At 34.1% G+C, this 20149-nt stretch overlaps 1 protein-coding gene across 3 annotated transcripts in view; it reads left to right on the top strand.

Moving 5' to 3' along the window:
* SEMA3E (semaphorin 3E) overlaps nt 1-20149 on the top strand; it is a 284166-nt gene that overhangs the window by 141904 nt on the left and 122113 nt on the right. For all 3 annotated transcript variants that reach the window (XM_010344863.3, XM_010344857.3, XM_003921149.4), the window contains exon 2: nt 15380-15540. In XM_010344863.3, coding sequence (XP_010343165.1) covers nt 15380-15540 — 161 coding nt within the window. The remainder of the gene's footprint in view (nt 1-15379; nt 15541-20149) is intronic.

The following is a 20149-nucleotide window of genomic DNA, read 5'->3' as shown; positions in this document are numbered from 1 at the left end:
TGGAAACTTAGGTTGCTTCCAAATCTTAGCTATTGTGAATAGTGCTTGCCCTTTATGTTTGAAGCCTATAAAAAGTTACAGAAAAACAGATCAAGAAGACTAAATTGGTTACTTTTTTTGGTATCCAAAGCAATACACTTTTTCTGACAGCTTCACAAGAACTGAGAAAATATACCATTGTATCTTCAGAATAAATTCTTAGCTTTCCATATTGATAGAACTAATTCTGTAATTGTTAAGGTTTCCAAAAATTAACAAATAAAAATTTCTAGAGAACACCCTCTGTACAATTTCAGTTTATTCTTTTCCCAACTAGAGATGATAACAGTTTATGAAACCACAGAAACCTTACTGCTGATCCCATCCACTTCTGTACTTCTACAAATGGGGAAGTTAATATCTGAAAAGTAAGTAAAAAGTAAAAACCTTTCCTGTAAATGGTAATATTGGAAACAAAACAGGTATCTTTACTTATTTTTTAATTACATTTTATTTGAAGTATATAGATATAGGTTTTTAAATTAAGTTTATTTGCTTCTGATATTTATATTGTCTGATCCTCTGTTCATTTTTGTTTGTTTTGATTGGGTTTTGTAACATAAACTTCAATGAGATAGACTTTATGATGAGTGAGGCTGAAAACCAGATTTTATGAGAAAAGACTGGAATAAATTTTTAAATGTGTATCTCTCAAGGTATCTATGACCTTTATTAGAAGTAAATATCATTTGACAAGTGCATAAAATATGGGAAATATTTATAATTCCCATTACTGAAAACTTATGACTAATCTTAGTCTACAAAGAAACCACCATATAATTTATACAACTTATTTTGTTATTGTAACTTGTAATAAGCAAAATGAATAAGATCAGAAATATCAATATTCAAACCATAGGAAGTTTTTAACTTTCTCAGTGGGCTTCTGTTTTTCTAATTTGTAAAATAGAAGCCATTATGCATCTATTGGTGGAGTGATGGGTAAGCGAAATTATGTATATTGAACATTTCATGCAGTACCTGACACATCAGAACCTTTCTGTGAATGTGAGTTGCTCCCCCTTTAGAGTTTCCAGAGAAAACACGGGTGGTCTACTTAGGTACTATTTGCCTCACAACAGGTTATAAACAACAGGGAACTCTGGATAGTAAATCAATACTAACTGAGGATTGCCAGAAAAGGAAAACAGAAGAAGAATTTGGTAGCAGCTTAGTCACTAAGGCAACTTTTTGTGAAAGAAAGTCATCAGTGAATTGTACACACAGCATTGGTTTGTCTTCTCTCTTCATGTTTCCCTTAGCCACATCTGAAGAAAACCCACCTACCCAGGGGGCCTATTACCTAGCAAGAAGCATCTGGCTCACATGGTAGCCACTACAGTCATTAAGGCATGTAATTTAAAAGCAAATAAGCTTTTGGTGATTGTCTGGCATTTCAAACCTATGAAGCAATGGTAAATAACACACAACCTCATCTCTATATCCACATATATATCTCCCAACAATATTATTTTCTTTGTTATTATAATGTAGGTGAGTAGGTTCAATTTCTGTTAAATTAACAAAATATAAAAGATTATAAAGTTGTACTTTATTCTGCCTGGATTTGAAATTCAGTTATTAATTCTATCATTTTTGTAATTATGAGAAAAAATGTGATGTTGATAGAGAAAGTACTCAAATTAAACAATAGTCATTGCTTTGGTAAAATGTCAGTTTGAAAACTACAGATTTTTAAAGGTTCAATTGTTTTTGGATGTCAGATTGCAAACTCCTGGTATATCTGGAAACCATGTGTTTTTAGAAAGAATGTTTTATAGAATTAAATTATATGGGTTGAGGGAAGGCTTTATTTTTATAAAGATAAGACTGAAGAGCTTTATTGGAGATCAAGCAGGGAAAACGTAGAGGCTATTTTGCTATAATGTTATAACATTGCTTCAAATCGTACTTCTGTAGGAAAATTGACAACCGTTTTTGTCCTTACAAAACAGCCACTAAATTAAGTACAGTTTTGTGTCACGTAACAACATTTAGGTCAGTGGCAGATTGCTTTTAGGAGGGTGGTCTCATAAGATTATAATGCAGTATTTTCATTTTACCTTTTCTGTGTTTAGATATGTTCAAATACACAAATATTTACAATCATATTACAATTGCTTATATTATTCATCACAGTAACATGCTGAACATGTCTGTAGCCTAGGATCAGTGGGTCATATATAGCCTAGTAGTGAAGTAGGCTATGCCATCTAGGTTGATGTAAGTACTCTCCATGATGTTTGCACAAAAAGGAAATTGCTTAATTATGTATTAACTCAGAATGTATTCCCATCATTCAGTGACAAATGACTGTACTAGAAAACTCACAAAAATTCGAAGTTTAATGGTAATAGTAAAAATGAAATGTTAAAATAATTTTTGCCTGCCAGTCTGGCACTTAGAATTCAAATTTCAAGGGTAGAGTAGAGATGCTTTGTATAATTTATTTCAGGTTGAGCTTATAAATTAATAAATAAATAAAACAAATTTCCTAGGATATAAAGACCAATTTTCTATTGCAAACTGAGATGGGTATGGATAAAAAGAAGAAATATAAAATTGACTCAAATTAGTGTTGGTAGGAAATTGAGGTTTTAACTTCAGATACACACTAGCTTTTTACACTGATTACAGTAATCATGCACTTGTGAAATACCCTATTTCACTTTAAGTCTATATGATGAGCCCTGAGAGTAACTATGTCCACTTGACAGATTATAATTAAGAAAGCCCTATTTCAACAGGGGAAATTTGCTTTCACTGCCCTTGACCCACAATTTATAGACATCAAAGAAAGAGAAAGAAACTCATATATTTACTGCCTGTTAGGTACCATGAATCATTTGATTTTTACAGCAATCCTACCACTTAGTTATTATTATCCCCATTTCACAATGAGGACAGTGAGACACAAAAAAGTTCATTCATTTAACACATCTTTGTCTAGGGCCTATTAAATAAACCATAGGCACTGGTCTAGGCCCTGGTGGTATCACAGTGACTAAGACGGAAAGGTTTACAACTCCTCATGGAATTTTTTTCTTATCAGAAGAGAGAGAACATATATGAGTAAAGAAAAATAAACCAAACAAGTTAAAAAGCCTAATAGCATTCATGCAGTATTGGATATGAAAAGATAATAATGTGATTTAGAATGCCTGGTTGGAATCTTTAGATTTCTCAAGACTGGGAAGGCTTCATGGAGGGAAGATCCAAATGAGAGTAGGAGGCAACTCTTTGCAAGTCAAAGGGAGGTAGCTGCCAGAGAGAAGCCCTAGAGCTCTGTGAGGAAAGGAGAAAGTGTCGCAACTCTGGGGCTGGCATAGGCAGCCAAGAGGTCATCACAGACTTTGAGCCAGGGTTTGATCTAAGGGAGTTGGGAAACAATGGGAGGAACATCATGACCCAATTTATATTTTTAAAGAAATAAATGATCACTCTGGTTACTATGAGGTGGTGGTGGTCCAGGGAGGAATGGAGCATAGAAGATAGAAAAATAGGAAGACCTTTCAGTGGTCCAGATGAATGGTGGTAGAGGCAATGCTAAGGACAGATAGTGTGACACTCAAGAAAGAAGAATCAGGACAAATCCTGGGCTTTTGCCAAGAGCCAAAGAACCATTTACTGAGTGGAAGCCTGGGAAAGGAGTTAGTTTGTCTCTGGGAATCAAGACCTTATTGTTCATTTGCTATATTTCAGAAGACTTTTAGACTCTAAGAGAAGATCACTATTAGGAATTGGTTTAACAAGTGTGGATTTGGGGGTCAAGTTAGGAGACAAAAATTTGAGAGTCCTATTTGAAAAACTTGAATTATCAAATATTCAATCCAGTATATGATGAGAAAAATGTGATTTCAGTTTTAGTTCATTTGCTTCTTTGTTGTTACTAGAGAAAACATGTTATAGACCAAACGTCAACAAAGTTTTTGCTGGAGAAAAGTACACAGTTTCAAAAAACATTAAAACTTACATATGTTTTTACAAGTTATAGTACACCAGTCATTAAAATGATCAAATGAAGAGGTAAATAATAGACCAGCCTGGCAATAATACCCTGTCTCTACTAAAAATACAAAAATTAGCTGGGTATGGTGGCACACGCCTGTAATCCCAGTTACTTGGGAGGCTGAGGCACAAAAATGGCTTGAACCCAGGAGGTGGAGGTTGCAGTAAGCCAAGATCCTGTCACTGCACTCCAGCCTGGGTGACAGAGAAAGATTCTGTATCAAAAAGAAAAAAATAAAATAAAAAGAAATAGATGATAGACATATTCAACTTCTTAGCATGACTTAAATTCAGTTAAAAATACAGATTGTAGTGAATATATTAGTTCTATAACAGGATATTTTTTAGTTCAGATACAACCGAAATGTATGTATGATTTAGACATTATATAATTATAATAATTACAATTATGTATTCACTAGCCAACTTTGTTCATAAATCAGAAGGCATCTAGCAAAATACATTTTCTTTTCTGGTGGTACAGATTGAGCGAATGAAATAAAATTTATAAAATACGTATTTTAATGTGAATTAATGATGAAGTAACCAGATATCATCCATTTATTTTAGACCTAATCCTAAGAAAGAATGTGATGTAAATTTATAAAATAATGGTATCTTATTAAGTTTAAATATTGTATAAAAGCTAATTCTCTGTAAAATGGCATAATCCAGAAAAGCTTTTAAAATATTGCTATAGAATGAATCCTTTCTAAACATGCTTAACATTAAAAAATAAGTAAATAAATAAAATCAAAGCTTTGTTACCACAGACAATTTCATAGAATACATGAAAGTATTTTGAAAGGAAGAGGCCAGGTGTGGTGGCTGTATTACATACTGTATTACAATGGCTGGTCTGTAATTCCAGAAATTTGGGAGGCCAAAGTAGGTAGATCACCTGAGGTCAGGAGTTTGAGACCAGCCTGACCCACGTGGTGAACCCTATCACTACCAAATACAAAAAACACAGCCAGATGTGGTGGCCGGTGCCTGTAATCCCAGCTACTTGGGAGGGTGAGGCAGAAGAATCACTTGAACCTGAGAGGCATAGGTTGCAGTGAGCTGAGATTGGCCATTGCATTCCAGCCTGGGCAAAAAGAGAGAAACTCCATCTCACAAAAAAAGAAAAAAAAAAAATAGAAAGAAAGGTAGATGTTTAGATGATGACCAAACCTATAAAATACTGACTATTGTATTACTGAAAGCATTTTTATAGGACTCCTAGAAATCTGTTTTCTTTCTCTCTTTTCCTTTAAGTAAGTTTTAACTGGCTCATGTTCCAGAAAATGTTACAGTAGTTCATATATATTCTTGGCTTCCTTAACTTCTGCTTCAGCTGAATATTTATAACATCTTATTATAAAATATTTATTAGTCAAAATTCTGGAATTCTCACAAACAAGTGCTCTATTTTGGGTAAAACCACACATTTCTTATTCCCACATAATTCTCCAGCTGAAGAGGAGTGCCTAGGACTTTGTTGATGTCCAAATTCAGCCTCTGAAAGAATGAAAATGTCCCTTGCCCGCTTCTGATGAATAACATTATGTCTGTGTGTGTGCATGCATGCGTGCACATGTGCATATGTGCAGTTAAAACTATAAGCATTTTATATAAGCTGTTAATTGTTAAATTGGTTAATTACTCCAGATGATCAAGAATTAACTCTATGAAAGAGTAGATTGAATAAGATCCAAAAAGGGAATTAACTCTATTTATTTAAATATAACGCCTTTTTCTTCTTTTTTTTCGAATTATACTTTAAGTTCTGGGGTACATATGCCGATCTTGCAGGACTGTTATATAGTTATACACATGCCATGATGGTTTGCTGCCTGCATCGCCCCGTCACCTACATTAGGTATTTCTCCTGTTATCCCTCCCCAACCTCCCCACCCCCGCTATTTCTCCCCTGGTCCCCCACCTCCCAACTGACCCCAGTGTGTGATGTTCCCCTCCCTGTGTCCACATGTTCTCATTTTTCAACACCCGCTTATGAGTGAGAACCTGTGGAAATATAACACCTTTAAGATATGTTTCTAACATAAGTGATACACATTTCTACATTTAAGGGTCCAATTTCCTTCATCTCTCAACCATAACCTTCATAATATAAAACTTAACAGTTTGAAAATCTCTTAAATTTAAATGTGAACAAGCAATTTTAATCCAATAGAAAAATAGACAATGAATGTAATACGAACAATCACAAAAAGTAAAGATAAAGTACCCTAAGATATATGAAAAGATTCTTAACTTTGCCTATAATAAGAGAAATTCAAATTGTATATTCTCAATCAAATTAGCAAAACACCCTAAACTTCCATTATGCATGGTTTATAATGTTATGGGGAGACAGGCACTCTTGCATATAGTGAGGGGATTTTAAACTGATATAATTCCCACAGAGGCAAAGTTGGCAATATTTATTAAACTGCTTTTGACCCAATAATTCCACTTTAAAATTTATCTTACCAATATATTTGCACGTATGTGAATGGACATATATTCACATACATATATTGTAGTGCTGTATTAGTCGTAAAAATTTAAAGGAATTCAAATGCCCACCATAGGTGATCCATACAACAAACTGTTATATGTAATTATAACCTCTCTAAGTTTTGATACAGAAATACTTTTAAGATATTTTAAGTGACGACAAAAAAGGTAAAGAAGAAGATTTATATTATGATTCCCTTTGATTGTAAAAAGTTGGGAATTAATAAAGATTTATAAATCTAATTTTTTGTATAGGCATAAAAAACTTGAAGGAGTGCCCAAAATTTTAGAAAGGATTAATCCATTGAGGGCAAACGAGTGAGAACTAAACAAGAGGAAAGTCCAGATGGGAGGAAGTTTATATTTATCACTATAAACCTTTACATTCTTTTGGGTTTTGAACCATAAAATGTATTATCTCATAAAGGGCCAGATACAGCGGATCACCCCTGTAATCCCAGCACTTTGGGAGGCCAGTGTGAGCAGATCATTTGAGGTCAGGTGTTCGAGACCAGCCTGGCTAATATGTTGAGATCCCTGTCTCTATTAAACATACAAAAATAAGCTGGGCATAGTGGCACTCGCCTGTAATCTCGGCTACTCAGGAGGCCAAAGCAGGAGAATCACTTGAACCCGGAAGTGAAGGCTGCAGTGAGCCAAGATCATGCCATTGCACTCCACTCGGGGTGACAGAGTAAGACTCCATCTCAAAAAAAAAAAAAAGGAAATGTGCCTGATTTTATCAAGTACGTAAGTTTGAAAAAAACCTTATCTGTAAAATTAATTTTCAGAAATAAAATGATGGATACTAACATCTGATTTGTATTATGTTTATAGAATTATATTAATCTTCAGTATTCCTCTGAAACTCCACATATAGTTCCTAACACAGTGGATGTTCAATATACAGTTTATGCTTTAACAACTTGGAGGTTAGGGATGCTAACCTCCAGTGCAGTCTAAAGCTAGAGTATAACTTTTGAATCCCCCAAAACTTTACTAATAGCCTACTGTTGACCAGAAGCCTTACTGATAATATAAACAGTTGAGTAACAAATATTTTATGTTATATATATTATATACTATATTGTTACAATAAAGTAAGCTAAAGAAAATTATTCAAAAAATCATAAGAAAAAATATGCTTATTAAGTAGAAGTAGCTTATTATGAATGTCTTCATCTTAGTCATGAAATACATCTTAATTTCTGTTTTTACTTTTGTATATATTAAATAATTTACATATATAGTAAGAATATAAGGAATCTGAGAATTATAAATTACATTATTTTGTTTTCTTTAACTAAAGAAATAAAAGTCTATTTAATGTCTAGACTATTCCTATGTATATTTGAACTCCTGCTTTCCTAAAGTGGTTTATGACTGAGCACCTTATAGTATGTTGGACACTGCCTATTGTATACCTTTCACTCGTGAAAATAATAGAACCTAAAAGTTCAAAGAATGCTTGAAAGACAAGCCGCTTGTCCACTGCTAAAAAGAGCAATTAGCAAATCAATGAGCTAATCCGTTTATACTTTTTAAAAAGTTAATTGCTTATTTCTTTATCAATCTGTTTCAACATTATAAGCCACTAGTGATCATCAGTCAAATCTGTCAAAATCATCAAAGCACGTTGTGAGAAACGTTTTCTTTTTGAAGCATTACAAAGTTAAAGAAAATTTCTAACGGCTATTTCCATATTTCATTTTCATTAACAATGCTTACTGTCTGAAATTCAATTTTTTGTTGTTGTTGAATTAACCTTAGGACAATATTGAATAAGATAATTAACTCAGAAAACCATGACAAGTTTAGTTAAAGCCTTGAGTCTCAGAAGTCTTTACTTGGCAGGTGACAGTGGAACAAGAAATGTGCGTTCAAGAAGGAAACACCTCTCCCCTGGAAATCTATTTTCATTTGAGAGCTGAAAAATGTGTGCTCACCCCTCCCCCATCTTACACAAGGAAGTACAGCATTTAAATATATTTTGACAAAGTGTAGAGAACTGTCTGTAATATAGTGATGTCAGTGAGTTTTAAAACTGTTTCTCTTGCAGGTTAAAAGGAAAGGCCATGAGAGGAAATGACTAAATCCTCAGAGTATATCTTCATTGACAGCTGATAATTAGCATGCAGCTTAGCAATAATAATTAGTTCCCTCTTTAGAAAATTTCCGGATGAACCCTGAGTTGGTGCCTTTCAGTTTCATGTTATTTCTTTGTCCATTCCCTCCCCAAGCAATTCATGTTATTTTTAGAGTAGGAAGAACTCAAGATGAGCTTGCTTCTTTTAACTGAGTCAGCACTATTCATTATTTGCACTGTGTTTTCTGGAGATTACCTGAGATTAGAGTTTCTTCTGTCCCCATCTTCCTGTATATTTTCTGTTTCTTTCATCCAGGCAGCTTGAAGCAGTGTGAAGGGATAAAGAAGTCAGCCATTGCTTATTAATTATGCCAAGTCCACGGACCATGATTTGGTGTTCAGATGATTACTATAACTTAAAGGAGTGACTCTAAAAGTAAAAAAGGAAAAATTCTTAAGGAGGGAAGAAAGCCTTGCTTGCCCTTTATTGCCTTTAGCATACGCAAAATCTTTTCCATACATTTTGAAACTCCATGGCAAATTAGGTAAAACTATTTGAATTTTCTCAAAAGTAAGATATGTAAAACTAAAAGTGTCATGAATCGGTAAGTCAAAGCAACAAAATTTCTGTAATTATTTGAGACAGTTTATAAAATACACAATAAAGGTGATTAAAATTAAATTGATATTAACCTGAATTTTTCTATTTATGTTGTTGCTATTAAATTATTTTGAATTATATCAATACAGCCTATTACATATTTTAAGAAAACCTTCCGTTCCATCTTATTATTTACGTCAGGCTCTGCAAAAATGCATTCATTTCTGACACATTATAATCCCTTAACAGACTAGACTTTTAATTTCTAGGGTATTTTTTAAATAATAGATTTAGAAAACTCATGTGCATTATAACAAAGCTCTCCAGTCAACATCTGCTTTTCAAATTTTGTCACCAATACTGACCAAATAACCTTAGCTCTGTACTGAATCTCTAAAAAATTCTCTTTTTGCATGCAGAAAATGGGGATAATAGTATTTCTGAGTAGGTGTTATGTTGATTACATGACATAAAAATGTCTAGATCTTAGATAGTACATGCCATGTAACTGCTCAATAAAAGTTTATCAACCGTTATTATCACCCTGAGAGTTAGCGAAGGGAGGAACAGTACCCAGATAAGGAGGAAATTTGTTTGCATAAAAAAGGAGATATCTCCTATGTCTTCCTCCAACTTATATAATTTCATTTTTAATAAAGTAATACATGTTCATGGGAGAAAATTTGTGTAATATAGAAATTTTACATAGGTCTGTAGAAGAGCCTTAATCTCATTTCCACTAGTTATTCTCATTTTTTAAAATACCACTTAAGATGATATTTTCATATTCATTCCTTTGAATATTTAATGAAGTTTAATTTTTTTATGTGAATTCAATTTTTGTGTCCTCTTTGATGATGTGCTATTAACAGAACAGAATTGGTGTTTTTTCTTCTTTAAAATAGTTTTTTAACATATTAAAAGAACATATTAAAAATAATTTGTTTTCATATGTGCTATATGTATGTGTTTTTTCTTCCAGATTTCCCCTAATAATTATGTGCCTGCTTTTTAAAACTTTGGAATTCCATAATTTATCAAACTTTACTCCTTTTATGTCATTAATTCTTTTATGTTTATAATGCTCTTTTTACAAATAAAGCATACTTCAATTTCTATGAATTTCATATTGATAAGATAGATGAACGTCTCCTCATCCTAAAATAGATTGGAAATAGAAGCATTCTTCTCTATGCAGATATGAAATTTATTCTTCAGTTGTGAGAGTAACTTTGACAATCCAGTTATTATCAGAAAAAATGACTTACTTAAGATCAATTAATGAAAACCCAAATTTTCATATTTGACAGATACTCTCCAACATGCAATATAATTATGTAATCATAAACATCTATATATGTTTGAACATCTAAACGTCATGAACATCTAAACATGATTATATAACCATGAAAAGCTACCAACAGCAGGCCAACTTATTTAGTCTAGCAGAAATACAGATTTCAAGAAATTTATGGTACTATAAATTTGTTCATGAGTAAAGACAGACTCGGTAAGTTTGCTATGGAATTGAAACATGCTTCATGATAACTGCTTTGACCCCAAACACATTAATTATAGAAACCACACTTTTTACCATGTGGCTTCCACATTTTAACCACAGATGGATAATTGTTCACAACACAGCCAATCCAGAGGAAGCCAGCAACCTATGACTTGTGAACACTGGTTGACACAATTACGTGATTTTCCCTGAGAATTTGAATTGCGAAGTGCAGGAACTATTGTCACACCATGGTGACGTGGGAGCTGGAAGGTTATATATGACTGGGAGCTAACAAATATTTGTCCATGAACAAACTAATAAATGAGCCCTTTAGAATCAGTATAGTGAAGCAGTGGCATTAAGAGAAGCAAGAAGCAAAGATGCAGTATCTCCTGAGAGATAAATTACCTTGGCTTCTGTTTGTTTTCCGATTACCATGAGGCCAGGATTTCTGTCCTTGCGTTTACATTATCTTAGTTTAATCTATGCTCGTTGCAATTATTAATATCACAAATAACGTGGCTAACCAAGGCCATAAAGTGACTTGTGGTGCAGTGAATTTTGATGTTAGTTTAGTCATCTTTTATTAAGGGACATAATTATAAGCACAGGTATGGAACTTGACACCTTAATTCTTAGTGATGTTGAATGTCCCTCATAGTATTTTTCAGCATACCTATTAAGACGTTAGAAGAAATTTCTCTTAGTTCTTAATACTAGATAATGCTCCTAAGCAACTGATACAGTTCTTTTTTTTCTTGTATACAATGACTTCTTCTACTTTGGATTTTGGGAAGCCGGAGTTCAAATTTGGGATTCATTTTCATAATATATCAGATATTAGAGGATGACTTTCAGTTAAATTTATTATAGCCCACTCTGTTTTTCTCCTACCTTCACTCCCCTAGAAATATATTTGTTTATTTGATTGGATATATTTGTATAAGTCATCTCAGATCCTTTTTGGAAAGAGGCAGATCAAATAATTACATAAAAGTAGAAAAATTGAGTTAATATTGAATAAATAATAGTAAATATGTAATAAACATTCACATTCTTTTCAAAAATAGTTTTATTATGGAATGGCTCTGTGTACTTTATTGCAGATATTTGTCTAAAGCACAAATATTTACCTATAATGGATACTTCTAACCTTTCTTGACTTAAAGTAACTTACAAAATTGTAACCAGTTAGGAAAAGCATTCTAGGCCTTAGAGAAAATTAAGCATCAAGCTACGATTTATGCCTGTGAAAATGGACAAGAAAAATATAAACTGTGGCATCCATAATCTTTAGTTAGTACTTTAATTTTAAAATAATATCTATCTACTGGAAACTCTTAATGTCTTAGGAATTAAATTGCTGTCACTGTTTTTTGTATGGTATTGGTTAGGGTAGAGAGTAGCTGAAGCATTCAATGCATTTTTCTTTTCTTAAGAAATGTTTAAAGAAAACTACAGCCTGTTTATTAGCTCTTATGAGTTTATAAAATGACCTCAGAAATTATTCTAAGAAGTATCTTCATAAATAAAATGGCATTTCTTAATTTATTACATATGATATGTAATGATATTCAGTTTTATGTATCCAAACATATTTTGGCAACAATTTCCTCTGAGGCAATATGAATGAATCAGGAGAAGTCATCTCCAAAATTCCTTATTACTTTTTTTTTTCACTGACCCTATAATCATTTAGCATCAGAAAAAGTTGTAAATGAATTTTCTAGCTACTTCCCTTTAGGCAAGCTTAAATATGGGACATGTGATAGTTATATTTGCTCATTCACCACTCCCTCCCTTTGATAAGCTTCCAAAAATATAAAAATACAAAAATATAAGCTCAGCACTGTACTTTAAAAGACTCCATAAACATCTAAATGTCAATTTGCTTCTTTCTTTTTTTGCACTGTTTTAGTAGCTCTATTTTAGAAATGCAATTTAGTCAAAGAATTAAGAATTTTAAAGGTGGAAGGGTGATTAACAGGGGCATAATCCAATCTGAAGAGGTTAAGAGGTTATTCAAGTTTACCTAGACAGTTATTGTCAAATCCAAGACTAAAACCTGCCTTCCAGATTCTCCATCTACAAAGACCTCTGGCTATAATATAAACATCTGTTATACTTTAATTCTTATGTTTTTAGAGGTAAAATTAAGTGATTTTTATTGTAATAGTGTATAGTGTACGACCTTAAGATAGTCATTAAATTTCTGGTTTCTCCAGTAAAATAAAATACATTGGTAATTTAAACTGTTACACAGTGGTTATTTACTGTTTTGTAAAGTATATTTTTATATATAAATGTAAAGATCATTAAAAGTGAAGATTCACAAAATTTGCATTTGTTGAATGCACACTTCGGTTCTTTCCCTTTGCTTTCTCCAAACCATGTACCCACAGAAACATGTACATCTTTGTGATCTTGTAGGATAGACTTGGCCATAGAGAGGAAGGATAGGTTACAAGAGAAGGTAAATACATCAGAATAAAATAAGATTGATGATTCAATAATTAGTTTCTATTATTATTTACAAAGAAATAGGAACTACCACCTTTAGACTAAGAATTGCTGTATACTTAGCAAGTAGGGAAATTGGTAAGTTGTAAAAACAAGTAGAAGTTGGTGTCTATCTTGCCACGTGCGTGCATGGGTAATGAGTTGCTAATCACCTAAATGGGAAGCAGGCAAGGTCATCCGTAGATGGAATCACTCACAGAGTGCCACCTTTACTGGTTGGGTGCCCCTTACTAAAATCCCGCGTCATTGAATCCTTTCATGACTTTCTCATATTTTGCAACTTAGTCTCCTAAGCTCTACCTCTTAGAGTTTTGCGTAGCTCTGTAGTCTAGGAACCTATTCCAGCTAATGCATAAACATCCTTCGATTAGTTGTACCCACTCAGATAATTATTTCACTGTGCATTAAAACTGAGAAATTTTAAAAACTATTGGAATAATTGGGAAAACTTTTTCTGAGAGAAGAATCCACTTAGCAGCCCTGATACAAACATAAATGCTTATATGTAAAGACAAAGTATAATGATTGCAGGCAGCTTTGAGCTATGTTTTTGTTATGCTAGTAGATTTCAACATGTGCTTAGAGCAGCAGTATGATTCTACTTTGACAAAATTATTAAATGGAAAAAAAAATGTATCCCAGGATTCAAGAACTTCTAATTTCTCAAACTTTTTTTTTTCCTTCTCAAGTAAGTTTTGAGGGTAGGAAAAGAAGGAATAATTGGGAATGGATTTTCTACCATTGCAATTTTTGTAATACTCTTGCATTTATGCCTATGGCACAAGTTTCAAGCTATATGTTTTACCTATACACATTTAATTTTAAAATGTCAGAATCTGGCAAACCTGTTATGTGTTATACCTATTATTCTTTTTTTTCCCACCCTCAAAAATTATTCTCAGATTATTTATTTCAGTGACTAGTCAAAAGACTCAGTATCTCAAAGGTAACTCAATAAGACAAAGTTTTACCTTTATAAAGAATATGTTGATCTTAGCAATATTGTTCATTTTAAACTAAAGATTTAAAGTTAACGCTACTTCATAAAGTTTTGGTCATCAACAGTTTGAGGGTAGAGATATAGATAGGGAACATATTATTAATAGAGAGGAGAAGAAACTTCATCTCTTTTTTCTCAGAAACAGAAGTGTAAGAGTGGGTACAATGCTGTCGATTTGTCCTACTTTATATTATCACTTATTTAGATTTTAGTGTCCTAATCACCAAGAATCCACATTCTCTGTTAGATGCATTAGGCATTGACCTTTGAGAAAAAAAGCTATCTTCTAACTTGTCAGTATTTGCCAATAGATCCTTCAGGAATTCTTCAGCATGCAGAGTCTAGGCTTGGGGTTTATATTCTCTCATCTCCAAAGGCTCTCATGTATCATTTTACCAACCTTAAGTACTGAACTGCCATATGCAATGAAATATGTAATTAAATGCCTTCAACAAACAAATGCACACAGATGAGAGGTTTGCCAGATTCTGACTACTTACAATTAAATGTATATAGGTAAAACATATAGCTCAAAATTTCTGACATAGGCATGAATGCAAGAATATAAGCAAAAATTGCAGTGACTGAAAATATATCCCCACCAGTTTTATCAGTGATCCCTACTGTAACTGTTACATTAATGTCTCATTTTTTTAATGACACTGATAGTTTTCAGACTTGGAAAATTTGATTTTAGATGTGACTTTCAAAACCAATTTCAAGCAGAAACATTATTTTTCTGAGAGGTGTTTATTTAAATCTGATAAACACACTCTGGTGGGTTTAATGTAGATTTGGAACCGTTATACATCAAAGGAGTCATAAAATGACTTCTACCTAGTTCTTTATGTTAAAGATTGTGAAGGATGACTTTTTTTCTGTATTTAAAAATACAGTATATTTTTCTTACATATTAAACTGATGACGTTTTTAGATTCATAAATTTATAAAATATTTTAATTTGTACACATTAAAATTCATTGCCAGTGTATTTAGGATAAAATGAATGTTAACAATTTGGTTCCAATAGGATTGAAAATAGAGCTTTGAGCGAAGTGTTATAAAGGCATTTGCATTTTCTCGTGTGTTTAGTGTGCACATCACTTTGCATTTCAGAGCTTTTGAATCTGAACAGAACGGCAATATTTCATAGCCCTTTTGGATTTCTTGATCTCCATACAATGCTGCTGGATGAATATCAAGAGAGGCTCTTCGTGGGAGGCAAGGACCTTGTGTATTCCCTCAGCTTGGAGAAAATCAGTGACGGCTATAAAGAGGTATGGAAATATCAAACTGCATTTCAGTAGAGAAAGAAAAGGGGACAATTTCAAGAATGTCAAGAATGTTACTTGTCTTTTTAAAATTGTATTGACCACTTCAAAAATTTGAGGGATTACTCTATTTAAATGAAATATTCGTTACAACTGAAATCATTTTGAGGAAGTAATGTCTAAATCATGCTGTATGAACTTTTCTAGTATGACCCTGATTCCTGGATTTCCAGACACTCTTGCCTGGTGCATTTGACATTCCTCTGGCATAGTAGCCCTTGTCACCACACCCACTGTCCTGAGACCTGGCTTTGGAGGATGATAAATCACCACCAGTTCCTCTGGACTTGACTATCCCAAAGCACAAACTTGAAGAAATGTGAATATGTGGCCTCAAAATAACTACCTCATATAGTTCTGTTGGCAATATCACTAATTCAGGTGGCTGCTCCTTTAACCCGGTGAAGTAACTTATAAATTTAAAACAAGCAAATACCAACATCTTTTGGAAAAAGAGAAAAACAATCTATAATTATAGTCTATAATTCTACAAATAATTGAGCTAAATTTTCTTAGACTCCTATAAATCTTATACAAAATATATATAAATATTTAGAACATAGTATTTTTGGCATAAGTGCATGTATTATGTAATACACTTTCTACATGATTGATTTATTTTAATGTTTATGAGCCATGTCCATATTTTCTAAAGTCATTAAAAAAAATCTTATGACAAAGCATCATTCCTTGGTTTCTACTGGTTCCCCATACCTAGAGGTAATACTTTCAAACCTTTTGGTGTTTCTTCCAGTTCTTCCCTACATATTTCACAATAACATTTGCCTGCTGTTCCTTATTGATATCTTTCATGTTAGACAATATCTATTAACTTTAAAGAATATGAGGATTTTAGCATTCTTCTCTTGCAATACCACAGTTAATATCCATATACCACACTTCATCAGCAGCCCTCTCTCTATCTTCCCAAAATAATTATACCACCATGTTTGGTTAAACAGTAGTGTCTTTTCCTTATGATTAGGAAGATAGTATTTACCACTGAGCCACATGTTGTAGGTTTATTACACTTTTCCCTCCCTTTCTTCTGCCCTTATTTCCTTCCCTCTTTCCTTTACTTCTTTCTGCAATTTTCTTCTCTTGAAATTAAACATTATCCCATTTTTTCCATTTGATAATATTTTTATATTAGTTTCACTAACGTTTTGCCAAACTTTTTACAAGAGTTTTTACACTCCTCTCTAAGTAGTGAAACCTACCCTTTTCATCAGTTCCCATTGTTTGGGTTTTTAAATTGAAGGTATCCTCCATACTCCACTTGTCCTGCTAGAGCTAGCTTCACCATCACCTGGAGCATCTTCTCAGCCCCTGATTTGTATATATCTTCAGTTTCTAAGGCCCCCCCCACTTCCACCTTCCCATCTATAGTCTGCCACGTCTTGGAAGCCTGTACTCTCCTAGCTTCTGGAAGGATTCAGAGTCCAGTATGGAGTCTTGTATGTTTGCAAATTTTACTATTCCAGCTTCACACATTATTGGTAGATGGATATAAAATTCTTGGTTGAAAACCGCTTTGCTTCAGAATTTTGAGGATATTGCTCCATTGTTTCCAAACTTCTAGTATAGCTGCTGAGAAATCCTATTCTAATTTCAAAGTTTTGGATGTTACCTGTCTTTTACCACCACTGTGTTTAGAATCGCCTCTTTAATCTGTGTTTTAAAACCTTCTCATATTGCTCTTAGCATCTCTCCTTTTACAACCATTGCACTGAGACACAATGGACCTTTCTACCAGGGACTCCATGGACTTTAGCTCTAGAGAATACTCATTATTTTTGTTATAACTTTTCTTCTCTTCATTCTTTTCTTGACTTTCTTCCTGGGACTCCTCTAAGTCAGATTGTTCCCCATTTATTGTCTGGCGTTACTGCTTATTATGCACACTTTGAAACACTTCTCCTGATTTCATCCACACCCAGCCCTCTTCTCACTCTCTAGGCTTCTAATTTCTGAGAATTTCTAGAGTCTTTTTTTATGAATCAGCTTGCATATTGGCTCCTATCACCTTGCACACAGTTAGATTTCCGCCTTTCCTCGTGTGCAAAGTGCCAACACTTGCCCATATGTTTTAGAGTTTTTAAAATGTTGCTGATATTTCTTTGGCATCTACACTACAGTTTTATTTGTCCTTTTTGGATTATGTCTTTTTCTGTCATTTTAGTGGTTACAGGTTGAAGCAGAAGCAAATATTGCCTTTCACCCTATCTTTCCTTTCTTTCTAATGTCTTTATTTTCTCGTAGTTCTCTTTTGACTTCAAACATATGTACACTAATTGCTCTCTTTCACTCTTCCTCTCTCTCTCTCCATGTATATATAAAATATAAATATAGATGCACACACATGCATGCACACAACGTGCGCACACACACACACGTTCACACACACACGAACACACACATGACCTCCTGCCAGTCAAATTTAATGGGTTTTTCTTTCACTTCTTGGTTGATCTCTTTCCTACTTCAATCCTAACTAGCTCTCCCACTATCTCTTTTTCTTCTCTCTCTCTGTCTCATATCATCTAACCTGTTAAGTGTCTAACCTAGAAATCACAAATAAGGCTGTCATAGATCAATCCCCATATTAAAATTAATATGTGAATATTAGAAGAATCTACAAAAGATCTGTCATTTCAGAAAATTAACAACCTTTGCATTGAGGAAGTAGTTCTTAAATTATCATCCTTGGACCAAAATATTGTATGACTCTCATGGAGTGGTTCCCTGGAATCCACATTTATTACAAATAGGTGACTTGTGTACACAAAATTTCATAACAATTTTCCTGAACTGTTATTTCATATGTGGACCATAAGAACAAGAGATAGCAGCTTCTCTTTGTAATGTGATTTCCTCTTCAGAGCAGGGGAAATTGAATCGCCTACTCATTCTCATGTATTGTTTTGGACTAATTATACCTTCAGGACTTTAATACTAGGACGCTGGGCTTTCATGGAGGAAATGACCTGTGAAAACTATATAAGGGTAGACCTGGAGGGTGATGAGGCTTTATGAACTGCTTCTTGGGGAGCTAAATAGAATGGTATGCAGCTATTGAGCTTCAGGGTGCCATCTAGCCAGGATGTCAAGGAAAGTACTTATAAAACCTATTTAATTGAGTGCCCTATACTCCAGGGTAAATCCTTATTTTGTGGAGCTCAAAATTTATACAATTGGGGGGACTTTTAAGTAATATAATTAACTCAAACTTATAAATTTCAAAATGGTCGGCCGGGCGCGGTGGCTTAAGCCTGTAATCCCAGCACTTTGGGAGGCTGAGGCGGGTGGATCACGAGGTCAAGAGATCGAGACCATCCCGGTCAACATAGTGAAACCCCGTCTCTACTAAAAATACAAAAAAAAAAAAAAAATTAGCTGGGCATGGTGGCACGTGCCTGTAATCCCTGCTACTCAGGAGGCTGAGGCTGGAGAATTGCCTGAACCCAGGAGGCGGAGGTTGTGGTGAGCCGAGATCGCGCCATTGCACTCCAGCCTGGGTAACAAGAGTGAAACTCTGTCTCAAAAAAAAAAAATAAAATAAAATAAAAATAAAAATAAAAAATAAATAAATTTCAAAATGGCAGAGACTCCTCTTAGGTCTGCAGTTAAGGGCAGGGGCCAGGAAGGAGTCTTGAGGCTTATGATGCTTCATTAGCGCTGATGTAACTTCAGCCCCACCTACATTTCTTATTTTGTACTTGTTCTTCCTCTTTCTTTAGAATGATTGCCAATAAAATTCTCAATATGCCCTTGGAGGCTGTTTTTAGTAGCAGCAGAGTAGGAATATAGTCAACTTTATGACATTCTGCTTAAAAGAGTGAGCTAAGAAAAGGTTCAGTTCTTCAGTGCTCACCAGGCTCTGAAGATGTAATGTGTCTGCTTTGGGCCCCACCTCTCCTGCCTTGTCTGAATCCTGCTCTCTCAATTGTTTTCTTGCTGTGATTTTTTTTTTTTTAATCTCTCCTGCTTTGCTTTCTCTATCTCTGAGCTTCTCAACCTTGGTACTGCTGGCATCTTGGATAATTCATAGTTGGGGATGGGAGTGTCATGTTTATCGTAGGATGTTTAGCTGCATTCCTGGCTTGCACCCACAAGATGCCAGTAGCACCCTCCCCACAGTCATGATAATCAGGCAAACTTTCCACACTTAAATTTAGCTTACCTATCTATAAACAAGATTCAGACCCTCCCATTGAAGACACACATAAAACGCATGCCTATAGTACCAGCTACTCTGAAGGCTGAGGCAGAAGGATTGCTTGAGCCCAAGAGTTCAAGACCAGCCTGGGCAACATAGTGAGACACTAATTTTTTTTTTTTTAGACAGAGTTTTGCTCTTGTAGCTCAGGCTGGAGTATAATGTTAAGATCTTGGCTCACCTCAATCCTTGCCTTCTGGGTTTAAGGGATTATCCATCCTCAACCTCCTGAATATCTGAGATTATAGGCATGCCCCACCATGCCTGGTTAATTTTGTATTTTTAGTAGAGATGAGTTTTCTCCATGTTGGTCAGGCTGGTCTTGAACTCCCGATC

The sequence above is a fragment of the Saimiri boliviensis genome, chromosome 10 (assembly GCF_048565385.1).
Source record: "Saimiri boliviensis isolate mSaiBol1 chromosome 10, mSaiBol1.pri, whole genome shotgun sequence".
Classification (NCBI taxonomy): Eukaryota; Metazoa; Chordata; class Mammalia; order Primates; family Cebidae; genus Saimiri; species Saimiri boliviensis.
Note: the sequence above shows the minus strand (reverse complement) of the source record. Positions and strands in the feature narration are given on the sequence as shown.